Source organism: Momordica charantia (assembly GCF_013281855.1).
Source record: "Momordica charantia cultivar OHB3-1 chromosome 4 unlocalized genomic scaffold, Mcharantia_2.0 BLBB01000004.1, whole genome shotgun sequence".
Lineage (NCBI taxonomy): Eukaryota > Viridiplantae > Streptophyta > Magnoliopsida > Cucurbitales > Cucurbitaceae > Momordica > Momordica charantia.
Window position 1 is genome coordinate 21,412,336 of NW_028275162.1, and position 15,343 is coordinate 21,427,678.

The following is a 15,343-nucleotide window of genomic DNA, read 5'->3' on the forward strand; positions in this document are numbered from 1 at the left end:
TTAAAAATTCAGGTTTTTTTATTACAAGTTTAAGGTGGGTGCTAGCTCACAAGTAAACGTCGAGTTTTTCTATTCTCTCTTCTTTGAGTATGATAGGTGGGGGCGGAATCAAAGGATGGAATATGTTGCTTCGAGCTCATTTGGTAAAATTTACGTTTTTTGTTTTCAATTTTGAGAAACATAAGGGTTTGATGATTTAAATTTCTAATTTTTAAGAAATGTTACCAAAATTTTGTAAAAAGTTTCTGGTTCCCATTTCTAGTGTTTTCCCAAGTATTATTTTATCATTCTTGACTTATAAAATGTAAAATAAATATAAAATATATAAGATAAAAAAATGTGAATATTAATTTCCAAATTCTATTTTCATATAAATAATTTAAGAGAACAAGAAACAATTCCAAATATATTTCTTTTGTTTTTTAATAAAAAAAAAGCAATAAATAATTATCAAACACAATTCAGTTTATATTATAAGAAAACGGAGGAAAAATAATAAACAAGACAAGAAATAAAAATGTTACTAAATAAATCCATGGTTACTCTAGATTTTATTAAAATAATTGTTAAGAGCATAAAATTAAAAAATATATTTTAACTAAATAATTGGTAGGATAGAAACACAAAGACATGAGTGATGGTTGCTTTCTTCACGACCTTCTAACTTTTTTCTCGAGTTATGTTCATATTGACAACTACAGTCGTAGAATCTGAATTGAATGAAGAAGACAAAACAGTTAATTAAAGCCTTTTTCACATAAAACTGCAAGGCCAAAATTCTGATCCAAATACTCAATGAATGACAAGTAACTACCATTTCAGCTTCTCAGACACATGCAAACATTCTTAATAAGACAGCATAATTTTCAACTACAAGCCGAATGAACTGTCTTTCCTACCATAGTGACCACCGCACATGATTAACAAAACTAGAAAATCTCTACTGCTAGAGGGAAAGAGAGACCAGAATTTGCTTCTATTTGGTATAATTTCTACTGTACACCAACATCCCAACTTTCGTTGTACTCATCAAACTTTTAGTGATACTGTTCCTTGAAGAATTTCACCAATCAATTGATTAATAAGGCTCCCATTCGCCTGCAATTCGTTTGAAGCATACAAATTTGTTGATTAGAAAAAGAACACAAGAAATGTACACCTTAAAAGGGAAGCTCATCATTATTTAGTATTTTCTACTCACCTTTATTCCAATTGCAATTGCTGTTTTAAGGTTAACAAGTTCACCTAACCTTAAAGATCCTTCTTTATCTTTCATGAGTAGCAACGGTACGTTCCTAGACAAGGCCAAGGTTGGGAGATGGTTTGTCAGCCATCGAGGGTTGCAATCACCTGCTAACAGTATAGCCTACATAACCAAAATTGAAATGCCGAATAATTAGACACCGTATACAGAAAAACAAGAATTCAATGTATGATGAGTTGGGATTAATGAGCCCTTGAGAGATATATATCAAGTATCACGAAGATGCACTAAGGAAGCTACTGCCCGTCCTGGAGAATTAAAGAAGGAATATTCACTGGTGGTTCAAAAGAAACAGAAGTCTTTTGAGGGGATGACATGAATCAAGATTTTTTTTTTGTGACCTAGTTAAAATTTACTCTTCGTCTTGGTGCTCCACGTCAAAAGAGTTTTGCAATTATTTATTGGTTTACTTTTCATAAATTCCTTTTGCATCTTTACACACTTCAAGCTTCCTTTTGGGATTCTTTTTGCAACTATCCTTGATCTTTTATTCCCAACAACTGGAGCATCTTTTTTTCCTGTAATTTTATTTTTTGACTTGCAAGTTCCTGTGCCCCTATGATTTGTACCGTTTCTTTTGTACTTTTATTTATCTTAATCAGAGTTGATTTCTTAAATATATAGACACACAAGAAAATTACCAGCCCTCCTAGGATGAACGAATGAATCTAAAATCCTCAAATCCACAATTGTTGTTTAAGAGAGACATTCGATCAAGCATGATCATATGTGCAGTTCAAACTCTTCTCACCCTTATAAAGAATGTTTGCAGAGAACCTATTAGGAAAAAGAGTTCTAACTAGCCATAAAATGTCGATTCCCTGTACAACCATTCACAAATCTCCTAGACTAATTGAGTGATGCAATCATCTTTAGAACTAAGAATTACAAAATTTCCAAAATTCAAAGCTTCTCGGGATTATAAAAATAGGCCTTTGGAGCACTAGAAGAAAGTTGATATTTGCAGCCAACTTGGCCTATCTAGAATTTAACCTCTTTGAAGTCTAGATGGATGCTTCTGCTGAACGGATAGGACTATAGGAGCAGTCCTATCTCAAAATGGTAAACCTATGGAATATTTTAGCAAGCAGCTAACTCTACGAGGGAGCAAATAGTCCACTTCAATAAGAGTTCTAAGCCTCATCCCAGTTCTTGCATCATAAGAAACACTATGTAGTGAACCATCATGGGATGGCCCAAATGGTCAATGAGGGCCAATGTAAATAGCAAAGGACTTAGAGGGAATGGGTTCAAACCATGGTGGCCACCTACCTAGGATTTAATATCCTACGATTTCCTTGTCAACCAAATGTAGTAGGGTCAGACGGTTGGCCCGTAAATAGTTGAAGTGCGCGCAAGCTGGCCCGGACACACTTATATCCAAAAAAAAAAAAAGAAAGAAAGAAAAAAGAAACACTATGTAGTGGCTACTAAATTTGCTTTATACCTGTACCAAAAATTGAGATGGATTGCTTTACAAACAACACTCGGCATTGTGCATGAACAATGGAATGTTAAAGTAGAACTTCTCTATTGTGGTTAATCACATCTCTTGGGCTATACCAATCATGTAGCATAATCCCAAGAAGGCATGAAATCTTGCTAACTACTAAGGGCTTAGTTGATATCCTTCAACAACATAGAAAAATTATATTAAGATGATGAGGGATTTAGGAAAATTTTAGGATATAATTTGCCCTCAATATGAGAACCAACAAGAACTTTCCACAGCCGAAGTTCTGTCCTCAAAAAGTTGTTTGCCTCAAGTACACTCAAATGGATAAATTGGACGTTTTAAAACAGGATAAGAAATTTTACAGGCCATGACCTAGGACAGAAGTTGGGTAATAAAGGAGGGTTGTTCCACAGACTTCATCTTCGCTTAATTAGCTCTACCTATTTGCCCTCTCTAACTTCAAAAACCTTTTTTTCCTTTTTCTTAGGCAGGATTTTTAAAGCTCAAATATCCTCTTAAGTACATGTTTGAGGCATACCATTTGAGATCTTCTGTTGCTCAATTATCATTACCTATTGAGTGAACAGTCGCCCAAAAAGGATTAACCACCACCCGCTCTTTAACCTAATATTTGAAGTATTTTGTTTGGCTTATTACAAAGAGTGCTCATGGAAGCACCCATGTAGCTCATATTTTAATTGGTTGCCTCTTCCCATCAAAGACATATATATCTTATCATTAAAAACCGCCTAGTTCAACAATCGGTGATTCAGTGACTTCATAGAAAACAAGATGAGCCCACAATTACGACACTAATAAATACGTGCATTTCGCTTACGTGAGATTGACACAAAAGTGAAACAAAACCAAGAAATTAATACTTGAGACGTCGAGTTAATGAAGAAGTTCATCAATCCACCAAAAATACTATAGAAGTGCAACAACACGGCCCATAGAAGGGTAAAGCTGGAATTCTATTAATAGCATTCGGCAGAATAAATCTTAGCATTGCCCAACACAAATATAAGAGTATACTAACCTGAAGCCTGACTGTACACGCCTTATAATTAGGGTTCATTATGCGAGCAGAATCTCCACTTGGCGTCATCCGTTCAAGAACTCTAGTAACCTCATTAACTCCAACTGCAAATTGTTTCTAAGAAGAAGTCCATCACTTAAGATAAGTACCTTGTAGGAATAATGATGAATTTGATTTTTTATATCTTTAACTAATAACAAGAAACAATATTTATTAGCCATGGTGAAGAGATATCATTGAAACGGAAGAATTAATGGAAACCTTAAGCCAAATTTTTGCCGGCAAGGATTCCGCATTCAGAAGTCTTGCTCTCTTTATCTCCCTGTTAAACACAATTAAGCCATTTCAGAAAAATTATTAAGAGAAAGAAACAGCACAAGTTACTGGTGGCTTGAACTTGAAGTGCATTATTAAACTAATTAACTACTGTTTACCTCTGAATCGACTGTAGCAACTCATCGAGACGTTGGCCTTCATAGCAACTACGTTAATCAAATCCCAAAAACGTAATCAATTGCATATTAAAACAAAATTATCAAGGTAAGAAATCAAATGGAGAGAAAATGGGGCTTACTCTTGGTGAAGCTTGGATCGTACGACTTGAGCGTTAGCAGAAGATTTCGCCTTCTTTCCCATAACCGAATACTTCCTCCGAAGGCAGTGGCCTTCTCCAATTCGACGAACACCCTACTGGAACTCGACGAACTCGCGGCTAATTTAAAATTCGATTGAAGTAACGTGATTTGTATAGGACACTAGGGCAGGGCACTTAAATTTACTTATTGAAAATTTGTTATTTAATATGTAAAAAATTCACAAATCTTTATTTTAGACAAAAATTCATATATCAAAATTATAATTTAGGACTTCATCTCTTACTTTTTAAGCTTCTGAACTTACGAGTACAAAAATTGATGGTTTACAAATTTATTAGATATAAAATTTAAAGTTGAAAGGCTTATTGCCTTTATGGATTTATCAGACAAGTTGAAGTTTAGGAGCCTATTAAATATTTTTTAAAATTCAAAGATCGGTTAAGTATAATCATAAAATTTTAAGAATTGAACTCGTATTTTAATTTAATTTGTACTTTATCTTTAAAAAGATTGTTAAATTTAATTTTACTCAACTAAAATTTTGATTTCCAAATAGTAATGCAAATAAAACAGGTCAAACTTTAATATAGCTAATGAGATTAGAGATATATTGTTATAATAGAATTGGGTAGCCTTATCAAATAAATGATTTTTGTCCTAATTTTGTAATATAAAATTAAAACGGGCTTGGATTACTTAGTGTTGCGTGCCTATGAGGGCAGTGCGCTTTGAGATGTGGAGGAGCTATTATCGGCCAACTCCCTAATCTAATGTGACATCAGGTTCGAAAGACTGGGGGACGTCTAATCCTATCGCAAGACTGGCTAACCGTATACAGTAGACTCGAAGACCCCTGATTCTAGAAGGCACATAAGCCCGAATGCTATATTGAATGTGCGACTGACAGTACACTACGAGATGAGAAAATTAGGTTACACAACAAGAGGCGTGAATCCCAAATGCTGCTTACATTTCCTTGGGGCTTTCTAATAAATAGTGTTTTACAAGAGAAAGAAGATGGGCTGATATACAGGGCCAACTAAAGATAAATAATTACACTACAAAAGAATTAAAACAAAACAAATTAAATACCCAATAAGATGGCAATAGATCAGATTGCTTCAACTCCCCCTTTCAAACGAGTGGGTGCGATAACCAGGCCGAGTTTGCTCCTCATTTCATTGAATTTCAGTTCCGACAAGTTTTTTGTGAGACCATCTACAAGTTGCTTTCCGATGGGTACATAGCGAACATCCAATTCCTTTACCAATACTTTATCTCTAATGAAATGGATGTCGATTTCAACGTGTTTACTCCTTGAGTGAAACACCAGGTTTGCTGCAAGGGACAAGCCACTGATGTTATCACACCAGATAATTGGTGGGGTGCTTGGAGCAAAGGAAATTTCCTTGAGAAGAGATTCAACCCAAATCAATTCTACGGCGGTTTGAGCTAACGCTCTATACTCGGCTTCGGTGCTCGATCGGGCTACGACCCTTTGTTTTATTGATGCCCACGATATCAAGGAGCTTCCTAGGAACACACAGTACGCTGAAATTGACCGTCGATCATCTGGATTGCATGCCCAATCAGCATCCGAAAAAGCAGTCAGAGGAAGCCTTTTGGAGGTTTGAATATGAAGTCGATAATTCTTTGTCCCTTGTAAGTACCTCAGAATTCATTTTGCTGCCTTCCAATGTATATCTGTGGGTGATTGCATAAATTGACTCAATTTATTTACAATGAACGATATATCTGGTCTTGTGTGAGATAAATACTGTAGTGCCCCGATTGTGCTTCTGTAGATTGTGGGATTTTCAATAGGAGTCCCTTCATAAGCTGATAAATATTGCTGCTCACAGCCGGTGTTGTACAAGGCTTGATTTCTGATAGATTTAGTTTCTCTAATAGGTCAGAAATATACTTGGATTGTGTAAGATACATTCCACTATCATCCCTGTAAGTTTCAATCCCAAGGAAGTAACTCAAGTCCCCTATGTCCTTGAGAGCAAACGTATTGTTTAGTTCATTTACAAACCTGATTATCACATCATTGCTGCTTCCAGAAATCAAGATATCATCAACATATATCAAAACTAAAATAGATAGATCACCTTTGTTGAAGTAGAATAAGGAGTTGTTCGCCTTAAAGTTTTTGAACCTCCACCCGATTAAAGTGTTTTTCAGCTTGTCGTACCATGCTCTCGGAGCTTGCTTCAACCCATATAGTGATTTATTCAATTTACACACATGATGAGGCTTGAACTTGTCAATAAATCCCTCCGGTTGGAGCAAGTTTATGTCCAGCTATCTAATCGTCCAATTCTTCGCCACTGCTAGAGTAATTATAACTTTGATGGTTGAAGCCTTTACTACCGGGCTAAAGGTTTCATTAAAGTCTAATCCCGGTTGTTGGTGATACCCTTTTGCAACAAGTCTTGCCTTGCACCTTTCTACACTTCCATCTTGGTTGTATTTCCATTTGAAGACCCATTTATTTCCAACAAGGTTGTAGGAGCTAGAGAAAGGGACCAAAGTCCAAGTTTCGTTTCTGCTAAAAGCTCCCATTTCTTTATCCATGGCATCTATCCACTCTTTTGATTCAAGAGCCTCCATTGCTGTTCTTGGTTCCTCTTCATTGAAATTATTTTCTACTATGTAAGTTCTTATTTTGGGCTTGAAAATACCACTTTACCTCTAGTTTGCATGGGATGAGTTGGCATTTTTTATCTATTTTCTTCCCCTGTACTTACACTCATTTAGCAGGAATAAGTAGAAAATAACTGAGAATTTTAAAGAAAGCAATAAAATAAAGAAACACAAGAATTAACGTGGAAAAACTCCAAACTGGAGAAAAAACCACAGCCCACAAGGGAAAATCCACTATGTGAAAAATTATTACAATCACACAAATTTCTCTCCCCGACCCCAATTACACAAAACACTCTTTCAAAGCAAATACCGCTCAGTTAACTAGAGCTAGTATATCAGGCTTAAAATATTTCAATTGGGATGATAAAAACTCAAGCCTATGAGCTCCTTTTATAATAGTTGGAACACATCTCCTCCTTGTACTTTTCCAATGTGGGACAACTTCTAGCATATGGAGACCATCCTTGTATTCTTCCAATGTGGGACAACTTCAATTCCAATATTTGCCAAAACCCAACAAGATAGAGTTGAATGGTTGTTGGAGGGAGGGTATGGATGGTTGGTCACTGGTGGATTAAGTCAAGTGACAATAATTTCGTTTGATTGATGAACAATTGGAGAAGTGGATAGGAAACCACTTTGAAAGGGGAACTCAACCTCATTGAACATTACATTCCTAGATATGTAGACACGACCACTTGAGCTTGGACATTTGTATCCTTTGTGGGCTTCTCTATATCCTAAGAAGACACATTTTGTGGAGTGAAATTGAAATTTGTGCTTTTGGTAGGGTCGTAGGCATGGGAAACAAGCACACCCAAAGATTTTGAAGAACTTATAATCAGGTTTCTTTCCAAAGGCCTTTTCTCATGGTGATTTATGTTGTAGGATGGGTGTAGGAAGACGATTAATGATGTATGTAGCTGTAGTAAAGGCATCCCACCAATACGTTAGAGCATTGATGCTTGAGCTAGTAAGGTTAGACCCATCTCAACTATGTGTCGGTGTTTTCTCTCTACAATCCCATTTTGTTCACTCGTGTGAGGACAAGGATGTCTAAATTCTATTCCTTTGGATTTGAGATAAGGAACAAATGATCTAAACTCTCCACCCCAATCGCTTTGAACAATTTTAATTTTCTTCTCAAAACGATTTTCAACAAGACTTTGGTATTGGATGAAGGCATTTAAGGTCTCTGACTTGTTTTTCAAAGGGAATATATATGTCAGTCTTATGAAGTTATCAACAAAACTTGCATAGTAATTAAACCGTGAGGTAGATGAAATTGGCGAAGGCCCCATAAGTCACAATGAATTAGCTCAAGTGGTCCACTAGTTTGCGACGTAGAGAGTTTAAAGGGGAGAGAGTGAGACTTTCCTAATTGACACACATCACAAAATTGAAAATTTTCATTCATAGGAATTTTTTCATTACAAAATCTGAGAACCTGGCTCAACACCTTATCAGATAGATGACCTAAACGTTGATGCCATATTTTCTTGACTTCTTTCCCTTTTTCAACATTGAAAGCAGAATGAGATGAACTAGGAACTTGACTTTGACTACTTGATTTAGACAAGGTGGTGAGACTTGGACTTGACTCAAAAACAATATAAACACTTGGACTACATGACATTTTGTGACTCTTAGTTGATGACATGTGAATTTCTTTTGAGTTGTTTAGTTGGAGTTTGTACAATCCATCTTTAAGCCTCCCTTGGAGCACCACCATCTCTGTTTCTTTGTCCTTCACAAAGCAACAATCAGAGTAAAATCAACAACATAATTATTATCCGCTGTCAACTTAGAGATACTCAACAAATTTCTTTTGATTTTAGGAACATGTAGAATATTCTTCAAGTGAAGAGATGAGTATTTAGTGTTCAGCATATTATGACCAACATTTGCAACATTAAGTCGAGATCCATTACCAACATAAACAGATTTGTTACCCTAATATTCAGCTCGGATCTTTAGATTCCCAAAGTCTGGTGTTATGTGGTTTGATGCTCCACTGTCAGCCAACCAGTTGGAATTAGCAACTATCTATGGTGTTGCTATATATGCTAAGTTCTTATTTCCTCCTTCTTGTCCAAAAGTGCTTGTTGCTGGGTCATCATACCTGTGGTAGCAAATGGTAGCCGTGTGACCATATTTACCACATAACTGACAAATAGGTTTGGAGTTGTTTCCTCTTCCTCCTCTACCTTCAAATCTGTTCCCTCTATTGTTATTGTTGTGAGAAAAACCTCTGCGTTGTCCTCTAACTTGTAGGTTGTTCTGTCCCTTATTGTTTTGACTTGGCTGTGTAGTCGGTCGATTGAATGCCAGATTAGCAGTAATGTTTCCTGCTTCAGTGCTTGGATAACCATATTGAGATTGATGAGAGTGTTTTCAAATGTGATAAGTGTAGCATAAAGTTCTTGCCATGATATTTCATCTTCCTTGTTTATTTGGCAGATTATTGGTAGATACTCAACATCCAAACCTGAAACAACATAGGATATGAGATCATCAATCTCAACAGGAGCACCAGCAAACACGAGGTTATCTGCAGCTTGCTTCATAAGGGTAAAGTATTCATTCATTTTCAAGGAGTTTTTCCTTGTATTTTGGAGGACAGCCTTCAGTTGTTGTTTTCTTGTTTTGTTGGTAGTACCATATAGATTCTCAAGAGCTTTCCATACCTGCCTTGACGTCGAATAGCTTATGATCTCGCAGGCTATTGTTGAAGTCATTGATCCGTACAACCACCCAAGAAGAGTCTGATCTATGGTCGTCCATTCTTCATATGCCGGATTTGGGATAAGTTCTGATGACCCAGCTACTTCGTTCGTTGAAGGAATAAACTCAAGAGGTCGAGCTTTGGTTCCTAGAACGTAACCCTCTAGTTTTTGACCCCTAAGAACAGCAAGAACCATTTTCTTCCACAGTAAGTAATTTTTCTCATCGAGCTTGACAATAAGGACAGAAAATAGTGGGTTTCCAAAGGGATGAATGGATACATCATTAGCAGGGATGGGATTGACATTGGCAAAGGTCTGAGATATTTCAGTGTTTACTGATACCAAGATGAGAAAATTAGGTTACACAACAAGAGGCGTGAGTCCCAAAGGCTGCTTACATTTCCTCGAAAAAAAACAACATATCAAATTGATAGTAATGTAACAACATATCAAATTGATAGTAATGTAACAAAAATGTTGCGCCCCAACATATATATATGTCTGCTCACAAAGCGCGAAGAGTAATATCTATCCTTAAAATATTAATCTGTATTGCCCATGACCAAGAATTGGAAATTGAATTGACAAGGTATCGCCCAACTCCCTAACCTAATGCGGCACTGGGTTCGGACCGTAGGGAACCCCGTGTTCGACTATAGCGGTAACCCCTGAATCTCGAGCCACGGAACGTCGTTCTTGCCAATGCTAGTTACAATATGGGTTTCAACGAAAGAAATTCTAAGAAAATGAAAATAGCAAAAATCATCAGAGAAGCAAGGTTCACAGAAGACCATTTGTACTTACTTCGACAAAGGAAGCGTGGGCTTCTTGGATAGAAGAGCTTGGCTTTCTAATAAATAGTGTTTTACAAGGGAAAGAAGATGGGCTGATATACAGGCCCAACTAAAGATAAATAATTACACTACAATAGAATTAAAACAAAACAAATTAAAGGTCAAATAAGATGGCAGTAAATCAGATTGCTTCAACTCCACACAGGTACCTATACAGGTGAGACATCGATCGGTCTTAAAAACGACAGCAACGGTACAAGGAGTTAACGATCGGACGTGCTGCAATCTAGAGACGATCACCAACACAAAATAAAATAAGGTGATAAAAGGCTTCATAGCTCCACTGTTGCCTAATTAATTTCTATGAAATCTTACCAATTGATATTTTATTTATATTTTTTTAAAATATGTAATAATTTAAAACTTTAAATAAATTAACATTTAAAGTTTTAAGATATAATAATATTTTTTAATTACACATCTTTTACGATTTATAATATTTTAATACTGTATTAACAAGTCATATTATAAAGTACAGTGATGGTAGCGAGTTAATTATAAATTTTCTTTATATTATAAACTAAAACTTTTTAAACCAAGAATAAAACTAAAAAATATGTATATACATTAGGAATAAATTATATTTTTATCCTTGTTATGGTTAAAATTGAAAATAATTTATGTATCATGCTAGTATGATGAGGCTTATATGCTAGTGTTTCAAAAGTAGTATGAGCCCGTCATCTTTAGCTCAATTAAGTGAGTGTGAGCCTATGATCCTAACAAGGTAAAGACAATGGATTGTAGCTCAATGAGAGATCATAACCTATTACTCGGTAAGGAATTAAACATTCATTTACATGCCAACATTTCTATATATCTACGGATTCGACATGAACATGAGGGGTAAATCGACATTTATATAGTATTACAAAAAGAAACAACAAAATATGAAAAATATCAATAAAATATCACTAATATAAACATAATATTAATATTAACCATTTTTATATTAATATTAATATTAATCATTTTTACCTTGTTTAAAAGAGTTAAAATGCATATTTCTCACCAATTTTTTATTTTTATAACCTTTGAAGATTGGCATTTAAAACTTTACTGGTAGGTGGTGCTCTACTGAAGTAAGCTAAATGGTCCATTCGCACAGCTCAATTAAGAGAGACTGTCAACCAAATGAGGGTGGCTCGTGAATCCCAACACTCCAATTTTAAGGTAAAGATTGAGTAGTGTCACTTTATGCCATATGATGAATTAACTACTTAGGGACAATTTGTTTTTTTTGAAAATGTAAGATGTATAGCATCTTCAAATGTCTGGAATTTCAGATATCCGAAATTTTAGATGTCTAACATCTTCAGGTGACCACGTTTGTTTTGTAGAATTTATTCATGGGAATGTTCTAAATTTATATAATGTTTCAAAAACGCCCTTACGAATATTTATATAATTTATACATTAATCTAATATAATTTGCATTTATATAATAGATTTTCTTAAAATTAATTTAATATTTTAGGTTTTTATATTAATTGCGTATATGTATTAATTTTTTTTAATGTTATTAAGTAGAATTCATATTAATATAAGATTTTTTTTAAATAATTAATATTGAATATAAATTTCATTTTCAACTTTAATATTTTTTTAAATACAATTATATAATTAATGTTATACGGTGTAAAATTAATTTATTATATTATCAAATTATATTCTTTAAATGTTGATCGTTAAAAAAATGTTAAAATTAAATGGAGATATTATATAATTTAATTGAAGTTTATTTTATATGTACATGTAATATATGAATATACTTAATTGCTTATTAGTCAATGAGTATATTAATTTATTTAAACTATAAAATTACAAATAAAACCAAAGAAATTTGATAAAAGAAAATATATGAAAAAATAACAAAGAGGTAAAAACGTCAACATTGGATGCCCTTGACATGGGAATCATGGAAACCCATGTTTCAAAAGGACATCTAAATCGACTCAGATGCCTTCCAAATGAGCATTCTAGGATACTCGAGCTAGCATCTCCAGATACCCAAATATCTTACATCACCACAAAACAAACATCGAAATCTAGATGTCCGTCTCAGGAATCTTGGATTCCCACGGAACAAACGGCCCTTGGTTACAATCTTCCTTCCATATATACAAGGAGTGGAGAGGAAATATGGGATAAAGCTGTGTCTACATACCAAAATTTTGTACCCTTGAGTTATTAAAAAAAAAGTAAATAAAATTGTAAACCTGAGACTTTGACTAGCTTAAATATTTAAGTGTTTCGCTAGATATCGAACTCCTCTCTATCTAATCACTTGTTGACGTTACTCTTCAATTTCCTGTTAAGATCTATCTTGTGGAGGTACTTAAATTGGATCAATGATCGATTTTTAGGTTTCATCGTAAACCTAATTGGTTGGCGACACAAGTGCTACAATGACTGGGACAAAGGGTCGTGACTCCAAAAACTCGTCCTCAGTTTGGATTGTAAGTTGGGCTAAGTTTACAAGTTAGAGATAAGTGGACTCAAAGCGTTGACATCTGCCATAGGGTAAACCACCACCTCTCAGGCTCCCGAATAATTCTACCACAAGACCAACAATAGGCAATAACTCCTCTTCGAACATAACAATAAATTGGATCGGATTTTGCAATTTTTTCTTCTGCAGTACCCTCAAGATGACATGAGCATGAAAGAGGTGGCTTCGCGATTTCTTATGGGCACAAGTATCCCAAGTAGGGGTGTCAGATTTCTTATGGGCACAAGTATCCCAAGTAGGGGTGTTGACAGGTTGGGTTGGGTCGGGTTAAGAGGGGTTTTGGGACCCATCCGAATTTTCGGGTTGGCCATATATAGGAACCGTCGTATTTGAATTGGATGGTCAACCCAACCCAATATTTTCAGGTTGGGTTGGGTTGGGTTGTCGGTCTGTGTTTTTTTTTTTTAATTTTGAATTAACACTAATTGGACGGTTGACATTAAAAATAAATATATTATTATATATATAATTAAGAAAAATACCCATATATACATAAATTCGGGTTGGATTGGGTTGACATGACTTTTTAAAGGTTGAACCTGAGACCCAACCTAACCCGATCGGGTTAGAAAAAATCACAACTCAACCCAACTCGAAGCTTCATCTAACCCAACTCAACCCAACCCTTAAGATTTTGATTGGATTAGTCGGGTTGTTGGGTGTTTCCTAATCCAGAGTAATTCAGTTAAATGGTTCTTTATTATCTACCTATGGCCTTTTCTTTTTCTCTAGGTGCACACTCATTTAACTAGCCAGTTGTTAATAAAAAAACAACCCTAAGATTTACACAAAGTTGTGCCTACCTCTCCTGAAAATTAATCATAAATCATAACATATGTAAAAAGAATTGCTGGCAAATGGGGTATATGATGAGATTGTGATAATTTGGTTGAAGTTGGACCAAATATTCGAACAATTGAAAAATGAAATGCTGACCCATGACTAGAATTATGTTCGATAATCTTTGCAATAAATTAGTAGAAATTTGAATCTGTAACCAAATAATATTCTCTCTCTAATATAATGAAATTGAAGTTCTAAATTTATGTTTATTGGAGTCAATAGATTGAGTCTATACCTCGTAGCATGTAGATGTAGATGTAGATATGGTAAATGAAGTAAGTCAAAGTCTTCTCTTTAGAAAGTGCATTATCTCATTCTCAACTTCCAACACTTAAATTCCAATTATTGCCAAATTCCACCAGCATCCCCTGATAAATTAGTTAAACTACCGATTTAACCCTATAATTTATCAGGTTTTTATGCGGTAGATTTTTAAACTTTAAAAATTGTTTTTAATTCTTTGTCTAACAAGCTTTTCAACTTTGTCGGATAAAGGAAAATACTTATCTCCCTCGCCACTAAATATTTGACAACTCATTATTATTTAAAAAAAAAAAATTATGTTTTTGCATTTTTCTTCAATTTTATATTTAATAAAATCTTGAGTTCAAGAAAAAAAAAAAAAGCAAAATTAAAAGTTGAAAAAGTGAACTCTTGGGCAAAGTTTGCCGCATTGGAAGTTAGTGCCTGTCTTTTCTTTTGCGGCCTGCAGCCCTCAAAATTAAGTATATTATTGGGTGGCCTGGCTTTGTCTATTTGGGAGCTAGCATCCCAAAATTTATGCTATTATTATTTAATGTTATTATACACCACACCATATTCTTGATAATATTGTCATGACTAAAAATAAAGAAGTAATGTCTATATTATCTATCAATCTAAGTATACTTCAGTAGATAAAATACTTATTATCATTTCAAAGATCGATAGATTTTTCACGCCTACAATTATTGAACTTAACAAAAAATGATATGAATCAAGATGCTTTAGCCTTGCTCCCACGACCAATCACTCGTTCACGAGCCAAACCGTTATAACTAGTGTTCGACTCTCATCCACACAGTGGCGAGATCCACTAATAGACATCAAGATGGTACAGATGAAAAGGAGTTTTATTCATATGCCAATGAAGAAACTCTGTATTAATAAATTTTATTATTTTAAAATTGTTATTTCTCTTATTTTAAGCCTTTATATTTTTTTATCGACATGACATTGAATTATTAATTTTAGGTGTTTATTTTTTAAATTAATTACGTCATCCTATTTTAAAGTTATATAGACTTTTGGCTTCCGTTAGGGCTTTTAATCTTGTAAACAGAAGAATCACTTTCAATTTTAGAATGAATTTGAGTGTTTAGCGTGAGGACTAAGAGTTCATCAATTTCGCAATTCTTGATC

At 34.6% G+C, this 15,343-nt stretch overlaps 1 protein-coding gene, 1 long non-coding RNA gene and 1 other non-coding gene across 3 annotated transcripts; 1 reads left to right on the plus strand and 2 right to left on the minus strand.

Annotated features, from left to right (window-relative positions):
• Positions 1 to 737: 737 nt before the first annotated feature.
• On the minus strand, positions 738 to 4,524 carry LOC111015626 (Ribosomal protein L7Ae/L30e/S12e/Gadd45 family protein). The gene is made up of 6 exons (XM_022290709.2): positions 4,334 to 4,524; positions 4,194 to 4,241; positions 4,021 to 4,081; positions 3,760 to 3,876; positions 1,202 to 1,366; positions 738 to 1,098 (listed from the first exon to the last, which is right to left on the minus strand). Exons 1-6 carry the CDS (start codon positions 4,393 to 4,395, stop codon positions 1,030 to 1,032), a joined length of 522 nt encoding a protein of 173 aa, XP_022146401.1. The 5' UTR covers positions 4,396 to 4,524; the 3' UTR covers positions 738 to 1,029.
• A 935-nt stretch (positions 4,525 to 5,459) lies between these two features.
• On the plus strand, positions 5,460 to 10,223 carry LOC148212013 (uncharacterized). The gene is made up of 3 exons (XR_015790221.1): positions 5,460 to 6,017; positions 9,468 to 9,578; positions 9,729 to 10,223. It is a non-coding gene; the product is annotated as an uncharacterized LOC148212013 (long non-coding RNA).
• On the minus strand, positions 9,400 to 9,535 carry LOC148212014 (small nucleolar RNA Z247). The gene has a single exon (XR_015790608.1). It is a non-coding gene; the product is annotated as a small nucleolar RNA Z247 (small nucleolar RNA).
• Positions 10,224 to 15,343: the final 5,120 nt, after the last annotated feature.